The 16,295-nt window shown below is 38.1% G+C and overlaps 1 protein-coding gene across 1 annotated transcript in view; it reads right to left on the bottom strand.

The window, feature by feature from the left end:
* Nucleotides 1-7,981: 7,981 nt before the first annotated feature.
* Nucleotides 7,982-16,295, bottom strand: part of RERG (RAS like estrogen regulated growth inhibitor) — a 105,095-nt gene continuing 96,781 nt past the window's right edge. The window contains exons 4-5 of the mRNA XM_029205570.1: nucleotides 10,191-10,264; nucleotides 7,982-8,639 (exon numbers count right to left, since the gene is read on the bottom strand). Of these exons, the coding sequence (XP_029061403.1) occupies nucleotides 8,232-8,639; nucleotides 10,191-10,264 (482 nt within the window). The 3' untranslated portion in view covers nucleotides 7,982-8,231. The remainder of the gene's footprint in view (nucleotides 8,640-10,190; nucleotides 10,265-16,295) is intronic.

Raw genomic sequence — 16,295 nt, forward strand, 5'->3', positions numbered from 1 at the left:
ATATTTTCAATTTCATTTATTGTGTTGTTCATCATTGTTTGTTTGCTCTTTAGTTCTTCTAGGTCCTTTTTAAATGTTTCTTGTATTTTCTCTATTCTAGTTCCAAGATCTTGGATCATCTTTACTATCATTACTCTGAATTCTTTTTCAGGTAGATTGCCTGTTTCCTCTTCATTTGTTTGGTCTGGTGGGTTTTTACCTTGCTCCTTCATCTGCTGTGTGCTTCTCTGTCTTCTCATTTTGCTTAACTTACTGTGTTTGGGGTCTTCTTTTCGGAGGCTGCAGGTTCGTCGATCCAGTTGTTTTTGGTGTCTATCCCCAGTGGCTAAGGTTGGTTCAGTGGGTTGTGTAGGCTTCCTGGTGGAGGGGACTGGTGCCCGTGTTCTGGTGGATGAGGCTGGATCTTGTCTTTCTGGTGGGCAGGACCACGTCCGGTGGTGTGCTTTGGGGTATCTGTGACCTTATTATGATTTTAGGCAGCCTCTGTGCTAATGGGTGGGGTTGTTTTTCTGTCTTGCCAGTTGTTTGGCATAGGGTGTCCAGCACTGCAGCTTGCTGGTAGTTGAGTGGAGCTGGGTCTTTGTGTTGAGATGGAGATCTCTGGGAGAGCTTTTGCCGTTTGATATTACGTGCAGATGGGAGGTCTCTGGGGGACCAGTGTCCTGAATTCGGCTCTCTCACCTCAGGGGCTCAGGCCTGAAACCCGGCCAGAGCACCAAGACCCTGTGAGCCGCACGGCTCAGAAGAAAAGGGAGAAAAAAAAGAATGAATGAAAGAAAGAAAAATATAAAATAGAATAAAATAAAGTTATAAAATTAAAAATAAAAAACATTAAAAAGTAATAAAAAAAAGAAAAGAAAAAAAAAAAGGACAGACAGAACACTAGGATGAATAGTAAAAGCAGAGCTATACAGACCAAATCACCCAAAGAAGCATACACATACACACTCACAAAAAGAGAAAAAGGAAAAAAAAAACCATATATATATATATATATATATATATATATATATATATATATATATCTCGTTGCTCCCAAAGTCCACCTCCTCAATTTTGGGATGATTCGTTGTCTATTCATGTATTCCACAGATGGAGGGTACATCAAGTTGATTGTGGAGATTTAATCCCTGCTCCTGAGACTGCTGGGAGAGATTTCCCTTTCTCTTCTTTGTTCTCACAGCTCCCGGGGTTCAGCTTTGGATTTGGCCCCGCCCCTGCATGTAGGTCGCCGGAGGGCGTCTGTTCTTCGCTCAGACAGGACGGGGTTAAAGGAGCAGCTGCTTCGGGGACTCTGGCTCACTCAGGCCTGGGGGAGGGAGGGGCATGGATGCGAGGCGAGCCTGCGGCGGCAGAGGCCGGCGTGACGCTGCACCAGCCTGGGGCGTGCCGTGCGTTCTCCCGGGGAAGTTGTCCCTGGATCACGGGACCCTGGCAGTGGCGGGCTGCACAGGCTCCCCGGAAGTGGGGTGTGGAGAGTGACCTGTGCTCGCACACAGGCTTCTTGGTGGCGGCAGCAGCAGCCTTAGCGTCTCATGCCCGTCTCTGGGGTCCGCGCTTTTAGCCGCGGCTCGCGCCGGTCTCTGGAGCTCCTTTAAGCAGCCCTCTTAATCCGCTCTCCTCGCGCACCAGGAAAGAAAGAGGGAAGAAAAGTCTCTTGCCTCTTCGGCAGGTCCAGACTTTTCCCCGGACTCCCTCCCGGCTAGCCGTGGCGCAGTAACCCCCTGCAGGCTGTGTTTATGCCGCCAACCCCAGTCCTCTCCCGGCGCTCCGACCGAAGCCCGAGCCTCAGCTCCCAGCCCCGCCCGCCCCGGCGGGTGAGCAGACAAGCCTCTCGGGCTGGTGAGTGCCGGTCGGCCCTGATCCTCTGTGCGGGAATCTCTCCGCTTTGCCCTCCGCACCCCTGTCGCTGCGCTCTCCTCCGCAGCCCCGAAGCTTCCCCCTCCGCCACCCGTAGCCTCCGCCCGCGAAGGGGCTTCTAGGGTGTGCAAACCTTTCCTCCTTCACAGCTCCCTCCCACTGGTGCAGGTACCGTCCCTATTCTTTTCTCTCTGTTTATTCTTTTTTCTTTTGCCCTATCCAAGTACGTGGGGGAGTTTCTTGCCTTTTGGGAGGTCTGAGGTCTTTTGCCAGCGTTCAGAAGGTGTTCTGTAGGAGTTGTTCCATGTGTAGATGTATTTCTGATGTGTTTGTGGGGAGGAAGGTGATTTCCACGTCTTAGTCCTCTGCCATCTTGGTCTCCCCTGAACATTTGTTTTAAATAGTTTTCAGGATGGCTTTCTTTGATGTGCCCTCCTTGCTGAATTCCCAGCTGAAAGATATATTTCTTTTTCTGCTCAACATTTTTGAGGTATAATTCACATACAATAAAGAAGCTAATTTTAAGTTTACAAATTGACAAGCTTTAGAAAATGTATGTAGTCATATAACTACCACAGCAATCATAATATAGGCTAGTTCTGTCATCCTAGAAATGTTCCCTTGAGACCCTCTGTGGTCTATTCCCACTTGTTACAATTAATGTAGTTAAAAATATGATTACGTTTAAAGCCACCATCTAGCTCTTATTTTCTATTTATCCCATCTGTTATTTGTTCCTTTATTTCCTCTTTTTTCTGCCTTCTTTTGAATTGTGTATTTCTTATGAGTCCATTCTATAAACACTATTGACCTATTAGCTACATCTCTCTATGTTTTTGTTCTTGCTTTTGTTTTTAATGGTCATTCTAAGATTTATAATATACTCATTCAACTTATCACTGCCTACCTTCAAATAATATAATTACATTTTATCAGCCTTTGTTCCACTGTACATATGTGTTTCCATCCAGTACCCCCTACCCTTGGCTGCTTTTAAAATGTTCTCTTTTGTATTATTTTTCAGGAATTTGATTTTGATGTTCCTTGGTGTGTTTCCTCTGCTTTTTTTACTTGGTGTCTACTGAGTTTCTTGGAGCTGTGAGCTTATAATTTGAGAAAGTTTTCACTGTTATTTATTCAAATACTTTCTTCTATCCCACCATCCCTTTCCTTTATTTCTGGGACTATAATTATATGTATGTTAGATTGCTTGATTTTGTTTCAGATGTCACCGATTCTTTGTTTATTATTGTCTTTTTTCCTCTCTTTGCTTCATTTTGGATTGTTTCAAGTACTATGTCGTTAAGTTCACTGGTAATATTTTTTAGGATCTCATCTGATGTTAATCCTACTCAGTGTTTTATTATTTCAGATATTGTATTTTCCATCTCTAGAAGTTACAATTAGGCCTTGTTTATAGCTTTCATTTCTGTCCTTATAATGTTCATGTCTCTTTCTACCTTCTTAGGCATATGTAGCATATTTATAATAACTGTCTTAAGTTCCTTGTTTGTTATGCTGTCATCTAGCATTTCTTGGTATGTTTCTATTGGTTGATTTTTCTCCTATTTATGGGTCATATTTTCCTATTTCCAACATTCATGGTAATTTTTGACTAGATGCCAGACATTGCAATTTTTGTTTTGTTGGGTGCTGACACCACTTGTTTTATATATTTGAAAGTTGCTAAGACAGTAAACCTTAAGTAGTCTCACCACAGAAAAGAAAAGGTAATTATGTGAGGTGATGAACATGTTAACAGACCTTATTGTGGTAATCATTTGACAATACACACATGTATCAAATATCATGTTGTACACCTTAAACTTGCACGATGTATTGTCTGTTATATCTCAATAAGGCTTGGGAAAAAATAGACACTGGGTTCTAAGCACTAACAGAAAATCTTCCTTCTGATTCTATTTTTAGACCCAACAGTTATATAGTCCCAGAGTACAGTAATGTCCAAACCAAAAAATTTATTCTTAATTTTGATCACCCCTGGGAGTATCATTATTCCAGTCACAAAGAAGCAAGTTTACCACCCTTACTACATGGTAATGCAGGGTGAACATGAACTTTACATGAAAATAAAGAGCAAATGCTCTCTGACCAAAAAAAACACAAACATGTTATAACAGGAGTAATTATATTACCAGGCTCAAATTTTAAAATACCATGGTTCTAGCGCATGAACAAACAAACAGACCAATGAAACAGAACAAACAGTCTCAAAATAGACCCATATATGTGGGAATACAGAATTTGCTAAATGTAGCATGTCAAACCTATGGAGAAAAAAATATTTGTCTTTATTTTTTCTCAGACTGTCCCAATAAGTTATTAGCTCAGGACAACTTTACTCTGAATTCAACTTTACTCTGATTAAATTTGGCCAAGTGAACTGACGAGTTCCTTATCCTCAAAGTGAGCATAGGCTGTTTTAATAAGAAAGCTTGTTTGGTATCATACTTAGAATGCAAGATGTTGTGTTTATCTTTGTATATGTACGTATTACATATATTATTTAAAAGAAAGGTCCTGACTAATTGGTCTCTTCTTTCTGTGCTGTGAGGCATATGAGTACAAACACAATATATAGAAAAAAGTCTTTTGACTCTTGAAAGAAAAGCAATTACCAAAAAGCAAACGTTGGTAGTGGTAGTGTGATGATAACAACTTATCATTATTGTTCAAGAACACACGTTTCCATCATTAAAATACTGTGTGAAAAAAACCGACTTGTTTATAATCTTCATTTGTGGATAAACCTGAGGCATGAGAGGAATAACTAATTTATATTTGTGCAATCTCATGTTCTTCTGTAATTACCACTTGGTACTTTTGCCAGTGGTTCTATGTTTTAACAGGTCTGGATTTGTATGCATATGTCTAAGGAAGATGCTGGTGTTGGTGACTGTGAATTTCACTTCCTTAGTGTTTGACTTAAGGTAGCATCCAGGTATCACACTAGGCCTCCTTAGGAGCGTGCTGTTAATGGGCACTGGCTGAGCTTCATCTCCAAGTATAGTACGAGAGAATGAAAGAGACTATGTTTCTAGAAGAGGACATTTTAAAAACAATTTTACTCTGCTCTCATTTTCCCTACCCTTGTCTAAATGGACTGAAAATGAATTACAGCTAAGTTACCTACTTGGTCCTTTAAGATGCAATTACCTAAACTTGTAGTTCTATGAATTTTTGATATTCTTTCTTACTTCCAAATCCTTTATCCTTTTTCTTTCTCTTATCCCTTCTCTCTGCTTCCCTTCCCTTTTCTTCCTGAAGAATGATACACGTGGCTCTCCAAACTCTTTTAATTACTATACTTACCATCACCTTTCATGTCTCCATCTTTTGGTTCCACGCTATTCTTTTTGCCTAGATATTTTCACCATCTTTCTTTCCTGGATAACTTGTACATACAGTTGGCCCTTGCACAACATAGATTTGAACAGCATGGGTCACTTCTATGTGGATTTTTTTTTTCAACAAACATACTGGAAAGATTTTTGGAGATTTGTGATAATATGAAAAAACCTGCCGACAAAACTCATAGCCTAGAAATATCGAAATAATTAAGAAAAAGGTATGTCATGAATGCATAACACATGTAGATACTAGTCTATCCTTACATAGGCATAAGGTGAGCGATATTTAACATAAAATTAATAATGTGTTAGTTTTCTTACCATTTTATAACATTGTGTTCAAAAAATTACATTACAGTACAGTATACTGCTCTCTCCTAATTGAAGAAATTACCTGTCAGCCTATCGTCATGGGTAAGTGTTTTTTTAAAAAATGTAAATGTTTCCAATACTGTATTATGAATATGACTGTAATGCTGTATGCCATACTGTTATAACCATTCATTCATTAATGTATAGGCTAGGCTATCGTGAAGTAATCATTTTGATGACACTAGGCTACCATAAAGCATTCTTATTGCAGCTTCCTCGTTATCCATGCATGAAGTAAATATGAATTTCTTTTTCACATGGTCTTTCCATTTTTGACATTTAGCGTTAGTAATACGTATTACATCTACAGCGTTTTGTATCATATAAGACAATGTTGCTGTAGGTGCTGACAGATGATTCATCTTGTAAACCGATGATGTAAACTTACGGTATTGATAAGTACCGTACAGTATTGTAAAAGTATTTTCTCTTCCTTATGATTTTCTTAATCACAATTTCTTTTCTCTAGCTTAATTTATGTAAGAATACAGTATATAATGCATATAACATACAAAATATGTGTCAGTCGACTGTTTATTTTATTGGTAAGGCTTCTGGTCAACGGTAGGCCATTAGTAATTAAGTTTTGGAGGGAGTCAAAAATTCCACACAGATTTTCAACTGTGTGGAGAGTCGGCGCCCCTAATCCCCGCCATTGTTCAAGGGTCAACTGTATTCTTCAAGGTTCAGCTCAGAAACCATCAAATGGACTAACATGTCAAGTTACATGCCCAGTTTATCTGTAAATATTTGTTCATGAATGAATGAAAGCATAAATGAAACAAGTCTTCCCTACATTTTCTCCTTCCTGTGTCTTCATTCCACAGCTCAAGAACAAGAGCCATATCTCAGCCTACTAATATACCATAGTGGATCATAGTATGGGCTCTACTGTCTGACTTTGCCTCTCTGGGTTCAAATCCCGGCTCTGCCCACTAAATAGCTGTGCAAACTTGTTTTCCCTTGTGGCTCAGTATCTTTATCCTTACAACTGTGATCATAATACTATCTCTTGCATAGGGGTATTGTGAAAATATGATGAGATAATACATAAGGCGCCTAAAGTAGCACCTAAGCACTCTAAAAATGTAGCTATTATTATATTCAAGTGGTTCCAATTTCCTGACCCACCTCCACAGGACCTTCACAAGAACAGAGCTGTTCAGGTGCTTCTTTTCTATATCACGTTCACTGATTTGTCAGCTCTGCAATCCAACAATCTCTTGAAGTCTCTCCTAAAACTACAAACTTTTTATGTTATCACAAGAAAGACTGCCTGAAGGTGACAGAATGTGAAAGTTATGCTTTTTATTATATTCACGTAAAATAGTCAGTTACACTGAGTTGTCCAAATGCATTGGTGAATTAAAGCCTCCAACTCTTACAAATTTTTATACATATATCTATGCATTTATAAATACACACATATGTAAAAGATATATATTTTCTTCTAAAGTAAAGTGCCCAAATCTTGATATATGGGGGCATAATAGGGAAAAAAGAATCATAAAGCTTTATCAATTATAGACTGTACTTTCTCAATATAAGAATCTGTTTTATACGCATTTATTCAGGTATAGGGAACTCTAATCACTCATTCTTTTCTGAATTCTCCTAAGTGAATTAATTTATCTGAAATATTAGAAGCCACGTAGCCAACTTAATGAATCAGAGGCTGGTTCTTCTTACTGTGCCTGCCACAAAGCCTGAGCTCCCCAACGGAAGAGTAGTTAAGCCTCATTCTTAATTTTCCTGTTGTTTTGAATGTTGTCTTTCTTCTAAGATGATAAGCAGAGGGAGAAATGAACCAGACACCTCTAATTCCAAATCCTCTATTAGCATTCAATAAAGTCAGGGCTTGGTGAAAAGATTCCTTTCGTCTTTACATCGCCCTGGGCGTGGTGAGAAATGGTCCAGGAGGATTTGAATTGAGGGGTCTTGCTGCCTTTGTTATAATTAAATCTTGTTGGAGCCACAGAAGAAGAATTAGGGTGCAATGATCAATAGATCAAGGAGAGAACCAACTCAAATTGAAATGAAACTCTCTATGACAATGGAAAACTTTGTGAGAGCATGTTTGAATTTAAGAACAAAACAAGGGTTAAAGAAAAACTAGATGATTTAAGATAATTCAGAAAAATCCTCACTTCAAATAGAAACTAAGGCTCTATTCCCTGGTCCAACATCTTAAGTACTCTTCCTGTGTTTTCACTGTATTTTCTATTGTCTTAGACTTTTAGGGTGATCATTTGTAGACTTTGACAAGGAATGGAATTTACAAATGCCTTGGAAAAGACTTCCGCCTATCGAAGCAAGGTGAAGATGCCTAAAAATAGCTTAATGCGAACACAGCCATTGCAGAATCTGGTGATTACGTGTTCAAACTGCAAAAGAGCATATTTTATTCAAGCAGGCAAAAGAGAGATTGTCAGCACTGAAATTGCATTAAAACACTCTATAACTTCCCAACATATGGGAGGCTGGGACCAGTGGGAAGCCCAGATGTTTCCCAGAGTCAGAACAAGGAATGGAGTATTTTATTTGGGGGCAGAAAAAGGGAAAAAGGGCAAGAAAGTGTTTCCATTTACCCAACCCACCTGAGCAGGGCCTTCACAAGAACAGAGCTGCCTAACTGCTGATTTTGGTGAGCATCTTGTTAATGGCTTGCTTGACGTGCGTGGTGGAGCTGCGTCGCCTCGTCTTGCCCTGGACCATCCTCCGGCGACGTACCTCTCTACACAGCTCGTAGAATATCTCGGTGATGTTCCCTTCCCCGGTACAGGCAGAACACTCATAAAAAGCACATGCCAATTCTGTGGCCAGCTTCTCCCCTTCTTCTGTACTAACCTGTCTGGAGTGGTCCAAGTCAGCTTTGTTTCCAACCAAGATGAGAGTCACATTCTTGGGCTTTTTGATCTCATCCAGGATGTTCTTAAGTGGCAGCACTTCCTCAAAACTTCCTCGGTCAGTAACGTCATAGACCAGCACAAAGCCTTCCCCCCATCGCATGTGTCCTTCCCTCTGAATGGTGTCTTCCTGTTGGCAAGGAAAATACGGCAGTCGGGAGACCTGGCAGTAATTGCCCTGTATAGATGCTGCAAATGCTAACGGTGATCCCTTAACGACTATTCCTTATGTTCAGTGTCATTAAAATTTCTTGGTAGTCTGCCTGAACAAGCTGACCTTCTCAGTCAGTTTGGAGTAGAAGCATTACTTAGGGAACGAAACATTTTCTAACTGCATAGAACCTAACTTTCGGCTTCTGATTTTTTTCTTGCCACATCATTTAAGTGTGTAATCCCAAGAACTATAAAGAAATTATACTCTTAGTTGAGCATATTGCCTCTGAGACTTTTCATCACAAATAAAGAATTGGCCGGTAGGCAACAGACAAGTAGACCTTATCCCATCCTTTGAGATCAGGATTAGAGGCACGGCATAGTGAACTGGTTTTGATTTTTTTAAAAAATTTTTTTCTCTCTTCAGGTTAGAGACAATTAGCCCCCAGGACAGAAAAACAGTGAAAACTTGTATAGAGAGTCAAATTCAAAGTCTGGGGATTTGGGCTTCTTTTTCTATCTCAACACCCTCCAAATATTATGCAGTCCCAATAATGACAGAACCTCATTTGCAGTGATTCTCAAAGTGGGTGATCCCTGCTTCCTAAGAAGGCAGCATGTGTGATTTGAAAATGCATTGCCTTTATAGGCTCAAATGATTTCTGCAGGCAAGTATTTCCCTGCTGCCTCTCTTTAGAATCAGTGCTGGAAGGTGAGAGCATATATAGGGAGCAGGTAGTGATGAGAAGGAAAACTGTATAATTAGCTGCAAGCATATTTCTTGAATTAAATACTTTAATTCAAGTCTTCTTGGGATCCCAAGTAACTGAAAAGCACCATGAAATCCTTCAGCTGCCTAACCCTCATTCTTAGTGGTCATGCCTAATCTTGGGAACCAAACCTACCTATGAACTTGTTTATAATTTCAGAACGACTGGCTACAAAACAAATTTATATTAGTTTCATTTTAAAATAAATTACTATTGTTCAGTGATGTGGCTCACATTTTCAATCGGATGTGCTGAGGTCTGAAAAGAATATTACAGAAGGGATTCTTAAAATGAAGTATTCCAAAAAAAGATTCTAAGGTCATATAAGTTTAGAATATAATATATAGTAAATTTCTTAAAGATTCACCTTATACATAAGCATATTAAGGCTCTGAGAACTTCTCCAGTAATGATATCTGTTTAACTTTATCACAGCATTCCAATGGGAGTTTTGGGAGATCTCTCCAACTCCACAAAATATAGGTGGGCAATTCTATTCTAGATGATATTATGTGAATGTTATGATATTTTCAAAACCCCTTTGGAATACTGGGTAATTTACATAAGGATGCATATGCAAATAAGTTAATACTGTTGCAAATAAGTTAATATTGTATTTAAAATAACTAGATAATTAAATTTAAAAAGTCTTTAGGCATCATTAGCTAATTATAGGAAAGTATCTTAATTTTGTTCATATTATGCACATCTCATTTTTTATTTGATCCAGAAAATATTTTAGCTTATTCCTCATTCACCTGGCCAGCAGTATCCAGTATCTCCATGGTGACAACTTCATCATCAATGGTTGCTTGGTGTCGGTAGGTTGATTCTGATGAAAGGTGAAAAAGAAGGTGAAAAGGTAAATAAGTGCATGATTTAATTTGATGCTTAGACTTACCAATTATTGACAGGAGTATGTCTGTTTTTATAGCATAAGGGAATGTGCATCCCAGGAAGTCTTTGCCTCTTATTTTATTCTCCTATGAGGCCAGCTTCCTGATGCTCTCTTCCTTCTAGAATGAGGCCTGTACATCCTAAAATGAGAACGTGATTCCCACAAGTGCATTCTACCTTCATACTCCTAAAACTCCAGTTTCTGGAATCATGTTAATTCCTGTTCCAGACAAGATGGCATATAGACAGAAGCTGTTCATTTCTATCTAGACCTCAACCCTAGGAATGTAATAAACATTAGAGGGAAGTGGATGGCTATCCATGTAAAAAATGACTGTGTAAAGCTATGAGGGACCCTTGGGGCAGTAGAAGGTGGTTGGACCCCAGTGACTGGGGGTTGGTGAAGAACAGTTACCCAACATGGAGGAGGGCTGGGCAGCATGGAGGGGAGAGGGAACAAAGCAGAGTTCATGTTGCCTCTTCAAGGTAGAAAAATGGCAGCAGTTCAATACCAGCCGGAGGCTGGTAGGATGATATCAGAGTAGTCCCCCAGCTCTGCTGGAGTCAGGAGAAGTTAGCAGGGCCAAGGGCACCAGATGGCTGAGTGTGCCCCTGAACGTGAAATGGAAACCAGAAGTTAAAATGGTGCTGCTCTATATGAAAACTAGAACAACTGTCATAAAGCACTCAATAACTGATTAAGTTGATGAAGTTCAGGTTGAAGAACTCTCCCTGAAAGCAGGGAGTAAATGATAAGTAAATGATAAGAAGGGAGTAAATGATAAGTAAATGATAAGAAGGCAAATGTGAAAGTAAAATATAAGAGATATGGATAATAGAAATAGACATGTTATTTTCTAATATAAAATCAGCCTCAAAGAGAGAATAAAATCCATAGAAGAATGGAAAATATTTGAGGTTGTAGTGACTGAGAATTTCCCAGGATGAGAGGCATTGAACAACTTCATATCAAAAGGACTGACAGTATAGAATAGATAAACAACAAGGTCCTACTGTATAGCACAGGGAACTATATTCAATATCCTGTGATAAACCATAATGGAAGAGAATATGAAAAAGCATGTATATATGTATAACTGAATCACTTCACTGGACAGCAGAAATTAACACAATATTGTAAACCAACTATACTTCAATAAAATAAGTTTTAAAAAAGAACTAACAGGACACACAAGGAAAAAAGTCCCATGTCTCAACCGGTTACAACAAAATGTAAGGATATCAATGACAAAGAGGAAAATTTTAAAGGATCTAAAGGAAAAAAGCACATCACCTACAAAAGCATGTGATTCAGATTGACCCTGGGCTTCTCCTCAGCAAAACTGAATTCAGGATCCTAATGGAGTCAAGCAAAGCAATGAAACTACAACGAAAGCAATCCAGAATTACAGTTCTAGATAACAACAATTTATCAGGTTGGAGGCGGGGGAAGAGACCAGAGGCAGGTTTGAGTGAGCTAATGTACTTGTCTTACTCCAAATGATGACATGACAAAAAGGAAGAACTGAAAAAAGTGAGCAAATTATTCAACTCAACTGTTAGAAGAGGAAAACAGAATAAATCCAAGAAGATATGAGGAAAGAAGTAAAAGAGAAAACATTAGATAAGGTTGACAAAACCAAAGCACGGTCCTTGAAAAATTTAAAGAAAAAAGGGTGGAGGAAAGGTAAAAATCTGGCAATGTTGACTAATAAATTAAGAGAGAAAGTGCGATCAAACAAAATTTAGCATAAAAAGGGGAAATAATTACACATTCTGGTGAAATAGTAATAAAAATAAAATAATATTATGAACTGTATACCAAACAAATTTCACACACTTGATAAATTTTGTGAGAGAAAAAAATACACAGATTGTTGCAATGAGAAATAGAACACAAGTAGATCAATAGTGGGTAAAGAAATTTAAATGCTGATTGTAGATTTCTCTTTGTCATAATGAAATAACTACACTCAATTGGCTTTATAGGAGATTGCTATTAAACATTAAAGAAGCTGTTCTAGAAAAACAAAAAAAAAGAATAGCTACCCATTACACAAACTCCAACAAGAAGTATTGCAAAAGTAATACGAAGAGAAAAGAGAAAAAATTGTAGCCTAATTTTATTCTTAAACATAGATTCAAAAATTCTAAATAAAATATTACCCAGTTGAATCCAACAGTGTAATAAGAAAAGTACATCATAAACTAGTAGAGTTTATTTCAGTAATGCAAAGTGTTTATAACTATTAGTGCAATTAACACATTAAAGGACTAAAGAAAAAAAACCACATGATTACTTCTATAGGTAGATCTACAGCATGATAAAATGTATATAAGCTTAAAGTATATGCATATATAGAAAAATACTTTTTTCAAAAAATATGTAATAGCTAGCACATACCGCTTATCATTTGAACACGAATGGTTCTAAACGCTTTACTTATGTTAACTCATTTACTCCTTACAAATATTTCATGCAGTATGTATTACTATCAGATCCATTTTATGTGAAGAAACTGAGGCACAACAACATTTAATAAGTTGCTGAAGGTGACACAGGTGTTAAGTGGTAGGTACAGTTGAGACTGGAACCCAGAAGATTGGCTTTGGGAATTTAGGCTTTGAACCACCGTGCTAAGTGGCAACCATATTAGATTATGTACCTATGGGAAAGAGGAGGGCAGTGAATGTCAGAAGAGGGGATGCAGGAAAAATAAAGTGAAATAATATAAAGGCTTCACATACACATGACACGGTGCCAGGAAAACAGCAGCATGATTAACTGAAGTATTAATTAACTCAATTATTTGCACTTCAGGTACCCAAATCACTAACCAAGCAACTAACTAAAACTTAGAAGTTTCTTTCTCATCAGGGTAGCCAGTAAACCAGTGTTTTTATTTCATTTCCTCTCTATCTGTCTCATGTTTCTGACTTTCATTTCTTCTGCTCATCAACTATTTTACAGTTCTTTTCTGACCACGGTTTTAAGTAACTTTGTTGTAAATCAAGTCTCCTACTCAAAATAGAAGCCACAGAAAGGAAACTTAACTAAGCAGCGCTATAGCCAAGCTAGCCTTCGACCTGCCATCAGTCGCGTGTAATGATCATTGCCATAGGCATGGCCCATTGCGAATGTATTTTCTGAAAAATAAAATTTTAAAATGAAGTTTTGTTTTGTTTTGTTTTAGACTCCACATATAAATGATAACCTGGCCATGGACATTTAGGGTGCTTCTATATTTTGGCTATTGTAAATAAATGTACAGTTCAGGGAATATAGCCAATAGCTTATAATAACTTTATATAGTGTGTAATCTATAAAAAATTGAATCACGATGTTGTACACCTGAAACTAATATACTATTGTGAATCACTATTCCTCCATTTTAAAAAATGAAAATGGGATTATGTTCAATAGATTTTAACAAGTGTATTTTACGTTACTGTCATTTTCCTATAATACGTAATCCCTATGTGGTATGTACAATGATTCTCAATTCTAGATCACTCCATCCCCCTACTCTTCTATGTTAAATGGGAGATTATTGTTTTGTCTAATTGAATGCTCTAAAATACCATTTACAGTAGCTACTCATCTAGAAGTTTTCTCTCAGTTATTTCCTTTTCATCTTCAGTGCTCCAGCCTGAAGAGGAGAGGCCAGAGGGCAGCACACAGCTAGGATCCATGCCCTTTTTGTTTCTCTCTCCACTGCTCTGCAGTGACCTTTGCGCTGCCTTCCCTTTGAAAGGACTGGCATCAGCCCTGGAGCCTGGAAAACGAGAGTTCTGGGCTCTAGCCCATCTCTTTGCACCAAAAGTTGTCTGACAGGGACATTTTTCTCAGTTGCCCCCATGATAAATAGGATATGTATTTCAACCACAGAAGGTCACAGTAGGGGGGGAATAAAATATAATGAAAATGGTATGAAGTTGTGCGATTCTTTGGCTGTTTGTTAACCGAAACGGAAACGTTGAAAGGCAGGAAATGAGGGAATGTTAGCCACAGACAGAGCAGCGGGTGGTAGCAGTGATTTCATCTAAGCTGAACACTGGTTTCATGCCATTTGAAGCATTTTTTTCTTTAAGCCCCTTCTCTCTCTCATTAGGAACCCATGTCTACATGTAAAACAGTGGAAACATTGCTTACAGAGGCAAAACCTTGTACATCGTGTGCTAGAATTATCCGAAGATAATTCTAAAAAATGTACTAAGTACTTTGGAGTGAAATTCTACTATTCATTCTAAAACATGAGAATAAATGTGTATGTGTTTGGAGGGTGGAAACACTTTTCTTTTTTTCATACTAACAGAGAATGATAATTTTTAGTCTTTTTTCTTGAATGTTAGGGAGAATGATTGTTTAAGAGATACTTTGAAGTGAACCAAATATTGTATACTGTAAGGTCAATATTAGTTTCAAGATGGAATTAGGCATATTAAATATATATATATATTAAACATATATCTGAAGTTCACTGTATATGAGAGATACATGATTTATAACCTATATTCATTACCATTTTATAAACAGAAGTATATTTTGTATACTAAAAGAAGCTGATGCTCAAAGGGATGTTTTGTGTGATTAATCCTTTCACTAATTTAGCTCTTCTGCAAATTTCAACATATTAATATGGACACTTGGCTAGTACAGTAACAATGACAGTAATGTTTATTTATGCTATAGTGGGAATTGTACTAACTGGAGTTCTATTGCTGGTCTAACCACAAACTAGCCACGTAATCTTGGGTAAATTTACTTCTTTGGACTTGCTTCCTTATTTGCCAAATGACGATCTCAAAGTTCCTTGCTGTGCCAATATTAAATAGTTCTGTGAGTTGTCTGAGCACCTCTGCTTTAGTATCCAGTTGAGAGCATTTGTTCCGGGTGTGTCTCTCTCTTAGAATGAGCCTTTCCAAGCAGAGGGAATTGTAATGCAGGCAGGAAGAACCAATCTCAAAATCAAAGTGTCAGTGTGTCCAATATGTCTCCCACTTCCTACCCTCACTCTTGTCTGAGCCTTTACTAACCAAGTAGAGACACCATAATCCATTCAAACACAGAGTAGGGTGCCTCCTAGGTAGTAGTAGTCTCTCTCTCTCTCTCCAACTGCCCCCAACAAGCATAAGTACACGTACACACACAACTGTACACGATCTAAGCCTTTGTCTGTGTTCTCTACCATGATCAGCATTTTCTGAAGGTAATATGACTCTCAGAGGTAGAGATTCAGTTCTTTTTTTGGAATCTAATCAGAACACAGAAGCTGTCCTGCACCCAGAACACTGCTGCCACCTCCATCAATCAGGGGTTTTTCCTGGTTAGGTGGTCCAAGTCCCAAATCCTATAGGCTCCAGCGGTGGTTTTCGAATGCAATTCACAGACCAGCTCTGGCCTCTGACAAAGATTTCACTGGTCCGTGGCGAAACGAGAAAAATTTAAGGAAAACTAAAATTGTCCAATGTAAGGGATTGAATTTTTTCTTAGATTATATCCTTCAAAACACTTGGAGGCTAATAATATTTCCTTCTTTTATGAAATGTAAGTGCCACCAGAATGTTTAATTTTCCCTCAGCCTCTGAGCCTCCATCCCTAATTGGAATTCCTGTGATAGTTCCTCTCCTTAAAAAAAAAATATCTAAATTTTGGGAATCACTTGCTATTTTCTTTATAGAATTATCTGAAGCAAGAATTATCTGTAGCAAGCATTTTCTTTATAGAATTATCTCAGAGCAATAGATATTCCAGTGTTGTTAACATGTTGAATGGTGTTCATCGTCTTCAGCGTCTCATGGAGCAATAATTCTGTTACAGGTTGAAAAAAGGCCCCATGTTTTGGAGGAAGGCTGTGCATTCAGAATTCAAAACTGTCCTTTGCAAATATGCCATTTTACTTTCTAGGTAGCTTTCCCTTTGGATGGTGGTTTTGAAACTCTATAATAATAGTATGAAGTTACAT

This window comes from Monodon monoceros, unplaced genomic scaffold, assembly GCF_005190385.1.
Source record: "Monodon monoceros isolate NGI ecotype Baffin Bay Population unplaced genomic scaffold, NGI_Narwhal_1 Super_Scaffold_6, whole genome shotgun sequence".
NCBI lineage: Eukaryota > Metazoa > Chordata > Mammalia > Artiodactyla > Monodontidae > Monodon > Monodon monoceros.